The sequence below is a fragment of the Egretta garzetta genome, unplaced genomic scaffold (genome assembly GCF_000687185.1).
Source record: "Egretta garzetta isolate BGI_Z169 unplaced genomic scaffold, ASM68718v1 scaffold510, whole genome shotgun sequence".
Taxonomy (NCBI): Eukaryota; Metazoa; Chordata; class Aves; order Pelecaniformes; family Ardeidae; genus Egretta; species Egretta garzetta.
The window spans coordinates 107,745-113,367 of record NW_009258477.1 but is presented as its reverse complement, the minus strand read 5'-3'; the positions used below and the strand labels follow the sequence as shown (position 1 = coordinate 113,367).

Genomic DNA, 5,623 nt, shown 5'->3' with positions numbered 1-5,623 from the left:
GGCGCGGTCTGGGTGGCTCCTGCCGGTGCGGCCGGGCTGGTGAGGCGCGTCTGGCACCTTGCATATGCCCACACCACCCCAAAATAGGCTTTCTTTTCCAGAAAAGCACTAAAAATATCCCTTTGTCTGGAGACAAGGGAGATCCCAGCCCACGCGTAACCTTGCACAAGGAAGACGTGAAAATACTTGACAACGGGGTGAAAGCGAAAGGGGCAGCGAGGAGGAAGGGAGGGCGAGGGGCAGCGGGAGGAATCAGCCCGATAGTTTCAGACAAAAAAACATCTGTGTTTCAGGTTCTGAGGGGGACGCGTTAGGGGAGGGCGTGGAGAGTTTGGTGGGGAGGAAAAAATGGTCAGGAGGCATCTGCAAGGGGAACAGTCGGGAGGTGTCGCCGCTTACAAGTAGGGAATGTGAGACTCAGGGTCAGGAGGAAAACATCTGAATAAAGTATTGCTCCCTACAACTGCCTGAGAGGAGGGGGGAGCCGGGGGGGTCGGGCTCTGCTCCCAGGGAAGGGGCGATGGGACGAGGGGCACCGGCCTCAAGTTGTGCCAGGGCAGGGTGAGGTTGGGCATGGGGAACAATTCCTTCCCCTTGGGGCTGTCAGGGGCTGGAAGGGGCTGCCCAGGGAAGGGGTCGAGTCCCCAGCCCTGGGGGGATTTAACAGCCGGGCAGAGGCGGTGCTGAGGGCCAGGGTTTGGGGGTGGGATGGCAGGGGTAGGGGAGCGGTTGGGCTTGATGATCCTGAAGGGCTTTGCCAACCCAAACCATTCTATGCGGCTGTGGCAAGCGCGGTAGGAACCAGCGCGCTTTAACGGGACCGTACGGGCAGAGGGGAGGTTCTGTGGGATGAGTGCTGGCAAATATTTCTCCTGTTCAATCTCTATTCATAGGAAGAGTCAAGACTGTGGGAGCTTTGTTTTTATCAGTCCTCAAAACGAAAAAAACCCCAACGCCGTTTGATGAGTCCCTGTTAGCAGGGAGTTCGGTTGATACCGGCCGCAAATTTTTTAGGTTTTTATCACTTTCCTCCCATTTTCATTTATTATTACTATGAGAGCAGAGCCGGGATGCTTTCAGTTCAGATTTTAGGTGTCGCAATGAAACTGCAGCCCCCTGCGGTTTGGGTTATTTTTGGAGTTTTTTGCTCAGGGAGGCTCCGCGGCTGCGCCCGCCGCATATCGAGGCGCCCAAACGCTTCCCTAATCTCCGTTTTAATCTTTAGCAGCAGGAGGGATCCTGGTCACCCGGCTGGCGGAAGCATCCTCGCATTTGTAATGTGCCTCATCTGTTTGTTTTCATTTTCGAGTGTCCCATGAACATGCATGATTTATTTGCTTTGTGTTTACGTTGTGGTTTATGTGCTCTCTTTTGCCTTCATCGCCAGCAGGTTACGGTGCAGCCCGGACGCCGCCGGCCGATTAGCTGACGAGCACGCGCTGATAGCAACCTACGTGAGCCGGCTGCAGAGCGGCGCACGGTCAGTGCTAGGAGAGCGCTCCCGGAGCGGGGACGGGTGCCCTAGCGCTGCTTCCCCTGGGGAGCGATGTCCCGCTCCAAGGCATTTGGCCTCCGTTGGCAAACAGGGGGCGGCGTGGTGAGCGCCCTCCCAAATCCCCTGGATCCACCGAGATCCCCTGGATCCACCGAGATGTGCGCCCGCAAACGCGCGCGAGGGGGAAGCAGCGGATGGGAAGGGATCAGCGCGGGCCCGGGCCCACCCCACCGTGTTACAGAGCTCCTTGCATGAACCAGCGAACATCATTCCAAACGGGTTGGATGCTTCTTCTCTCCGTGACCACTCTGGAATCTCGGCTTTAACCAGCATTCATTCCCACCTGCGGTTTTTCCACAGCCAGCTCATGCCCCTCGGTTCTCGTGCCAGCGCTGCCCTACAGCTCCTGTCCTGTCTCCGTTCTTCCTTCTCCTCACTGCTTTTCCCTCTCCCCCCCGCGCCGTCGCAGGCCGACGTCCCGTCCCGGCACCACCTTTGCTGTCTGGGCTGAGCAAGCGAGCCCCGTCAGTCCCACCAGCGCGACCTGCTTCACGCGAGCGTGCCTCTCCGTGCCTTTCCAAACAACGCTCACGCTTTGAAGAATTAATCTCTTTTATCTCAGCTTTCGTATTTGTGTGCATTTACTTTCATGTCTCTGTCTACATAGAGAAATTTTACCCTAAAGCCCCAAACGCAGCTCTCCCACTCCATCGCAGGACGCGTCCGGGAGGTCTTCCGTATCCCACTTTTGGACCTAATTAAATTATGCCCTTACAGAGCCAGAGCCGTGCTGGAAAGGCGAAGGAGGCTTAGTGGTCTGGAGGCTATGGGCCTTTGCCTGCCCACCTTGTCGTCCCCTGAATAATATTTTGAGAGCCCTGTTTTATCGCTCTGTCTCGTAGCTATTCGTGTTCCACCGCTGCATTGATGAAGGGCGTTCTGGCTGCCAGGTCTCCAGGGAAAGTCAGGGCTTTTTTCTTGGTCGTGAATCAGTGTGGTCTGCCATCACCGAAAGCCCATAATGTTGTCCACAAGACAGCAAAACCCCAGGAAACTCAGGCTCCCACCCTCATGCAGCTACTGCAGGGCTTTGAGGTAGAGGGGCGTGCATCTGGAGGAGCATCTGATGGACTGACGGACTGTTTGTGGCTCACGGCGGCCGGGTTCCAGCCCATCGGAGTAGACATTCTCAGTCTTTCAGCCTGAAAGTTTGCAAAAAAGACTCAGTACAGTTACCGGAGCAACAACGCACTCCTCGAAGGAGCCAAGGCCAACGGAAGGAATCTAAACCCTAGTGCACAGGAGCATCTTCCAAGCCAGCACAAAAGACCGATAGAATCTATGCTCCGTTGTCATCTCCTTTGATTGTCGCCCCTCAGCCCCCCCCCCCCCAGTCTCATGTAACGGCGTATTTGCTGCTTTCGGCAGCCTCAGCGGGCTCCAGCCAGCCCCTGCAGGCCGGGTCCCTTCCTGCCTGACAGAGGTGGCAGTCGATGGCGCTTACAGGCAGCATTTCCTGCAGTAGCCATCGCTCGCCCGCTCTCTTCTCTTCGCATCAGCTCTTGGCTGCTCTTGGAGCAAGGTACAGGGCTGCTCCTCCCATGCTCCTCGGGGCCCCTCTCCTGGCAGGGCAGCAAGGCCTTCAGCCCAGAGACCACCAGAGCCTCTTCTCTGTTGCCTCACACCAGTGTCCAGGCATTTGCCCTTGAGAATATGTTTTAACTTTTGGTCAGTCCTGAAGTGATCGGTCCGTTGGGCTAGATGATTGTTGTAGGTCCCTTCCAACCACAGTAGTCTATTCTGTCTTGTCCTGGCTTACCCTACCCTACCCCACCCCACCCTATCCAACCACCCCTGCAGGGAGCAGGGACATCTCCAACCGGAGCCGGTTGCTCCTAGCCCTGTCCAACCTGACCTGGAATGTTCCCACGGATGGGGCAGCCACCACCACTCTGGGCAACCTGGGCCAGGGTCTCCCCCTCCTCAGCACAAACAATTTCTCCCTCCTATCCCGTCTGGATCTCCCCTCTTTCACAGTTCAAAGCCATCACCCCTATTCATCCCTGTGCTGCACCTAATACCTTCTTCCTCTAAAGATGTAGCTTTCAGAGAACACTGCAGTGGAGAAGCCACTCATTTCACGGACAGTCTGTCCCAGTGATTAATTGTGCTGCCTCCTTCAAGAGAGAGCCCTACTTCAGATTTGAACTTCTCTTTCATCCACTCCCAGTCCCTCATTTTGAGCACACTTGCCTCTGCTCTTCATCCCCCAGCTTCTTTTCACATCTTTCAGCCAATCTTTGAGAGCCTTTAAGCCGCTGCTAGCCGGATCCCTGAGATTTTTCATCCTACTAAAAATTATTTAATTCACGGATGTCCTCCAACCAAAAAGTCCATCCAAGCTACACAAGGAATATTATAGCAGACAGAGCTCAGTGGACTTAATTTCTCTTACAATAATATATTTTGCTTTTTGTTGCCTCCTGTGGTACCATGGCAGCGAGCCAGATTGGTTAAGTGCTGTTCAAAGAATAGAAACCCCCACCCCAGGGGATGTGCTGCCAGCACAGGCGGCTGCGGAGCGCAGCGAGCTACACCGAACGCAGTTCGAAAGCTTATGGCGCTGAGGCGTTGGGCTTCATTACTCGGGCAGTCGCTCGTTACGTATTCCTTAAGCTCAGGGTTCATAACTCTCATCCCTGCTTTTCCCCAGTCCCCACGAAGCCTCTGCTTCAGCCCCACTTTTCACCAGAGAAACCAAGTGGCCCTACCTGGCGTGCCATTATCTTCCTGTACTGCAAATTCTGCGTTGCCTGCGGGAGGCGGCGGGCCGCAGGGTTTATGTGTTTTACTTTTGGTCGGCTGATCGAGGAAGATGTACGGGTGCTCAGCTGCTTGGCTGGTTTGGTTTGGTCTCCTTCAAATTCCTGCCGCTCTGAAACCACAGCTGCCTGCAGCACTCCTGGCAGTAAAGGGGAATGGAAAGAAAAAGTAGCTCTTCTTAAAGGTCCTCTGTCCCCGGGGTCCTCACTCTTGGCTCATCAACTGATGTTGACACCCAGGGTGCGTGGTCCTTCGGGTGAGTGCTGGAAGAAGCAGCCAGGCCTTCTTCTGCTGTCCTCTGCCACTTCTCAGCATCCTGGATTCCTGAGCAGTTTTGGAAGGAGCCTGAGGTCTCAGACCTCCCCCCTTGATGTGCCATCATCTCTCACATCCCTTACGGATCGCCCATCCCTAGCCACCGCTTTGGTTGGCCAAGCTGTAACCCACGTCCCCAAAGGAAGAAGTGGGAGAGCTCACGGACCAACCCATCCGGGCTGTATGAGTAGCACAACGCTGTCAGAATAGACCAAGCCACCCAGCATGGACTTTTTAAGACACAGCAATCTATAATATTACCCTTCCAAAATTCTGCTGCTGTGAAAAACTCTGAACTCTCACTCCCGCACCTTGCTCCCTTCTGAGCTCTGGGCTTAAACCAGGCTTATTCTTCCCCTTCGCTACCTTCCCCGTTCCTCTGGAGCTGCTCTCCTCTGGTTTGCGCGCTGGCTGTCGCCCCGGACCTTTCTGCCCAGGCAGCACTGGACACCCACGGGGCTCCCATAGGCAGGGGGAGGGATCCCAGTGCACGGTGCCGCTGCTGGCCCAAAGGCGAGGGAGCTCCACCGGACCCCTGGCGGGGAGGGGGCTTCAGGGTAGGAATCCTTTGCAAAGTCCCCACAGAAATTAAAACCACAAAGGAGTGAGTTTTCCATCGGGAAGTGATGGAAAGAACTCGGGGGCATTTTGCAGGTCGTGTTTAACGCCCTGGCTGTTAACCCGCCAGAGCTGTGGGCCGCAGCAGTGGCTCATCCATTCACAGGGTTTCGTATTAAAGAGCACGTGGGAGGGCCAGGAGATGGACTTGAACTCTGCTTCCACTCCGTCTGTAAAATATTGCCAAAACCAAACGCAAAAGGATATTTATTTTTTTTTTAATTACGGGTTTTCTTTAAGAAAGCAAGAAATTGTCAATAACCGTTTGCAAATTCACTTCGGTAAGAAGAGGTAATAGCTCCAGGAGCTGGGAGAGGTGTTAGGAGACACCAGAGTATGGAAAGGGCGGAAGGGACGGAATGATCGGCATTC

The 5,623-nt window shown here is 54.9% G+C and overlaps 1 protein-coding gene across 10 annotated transcripts in view; it reads left to right on the top strand.

Annotated features, from left to right (window-relative positions):
* LOC104130499 (dystrobrevin beta) overlaps nt 1-5,623 on the top strand; it is a 138,067-nt gene that overhangs the window by 113,479 nt on the left and 18,965 nt on the right. For 6 of the 10 annotated variants that reach the window (XM_035899127.1, XM_035899149.1, XM_035899163.1 and 3 more), the window contains one exon: nt 1,388-1,486. The exons of 2 other annotated variants lie outside the window; for them this stretch is intronic. In XM_035899127.1, coding sequence (XP_035755020.1) covers nt 1,388-1,486 — 99 coding nt within the window. The remainder of the gene's footprint in view (nt 1-1,387; nt 1,487-5,623) is intronic. 2 more of the 10 variants (XM_035899120.1, XM_035899117.1) reach the window with 2 other exon arrangements.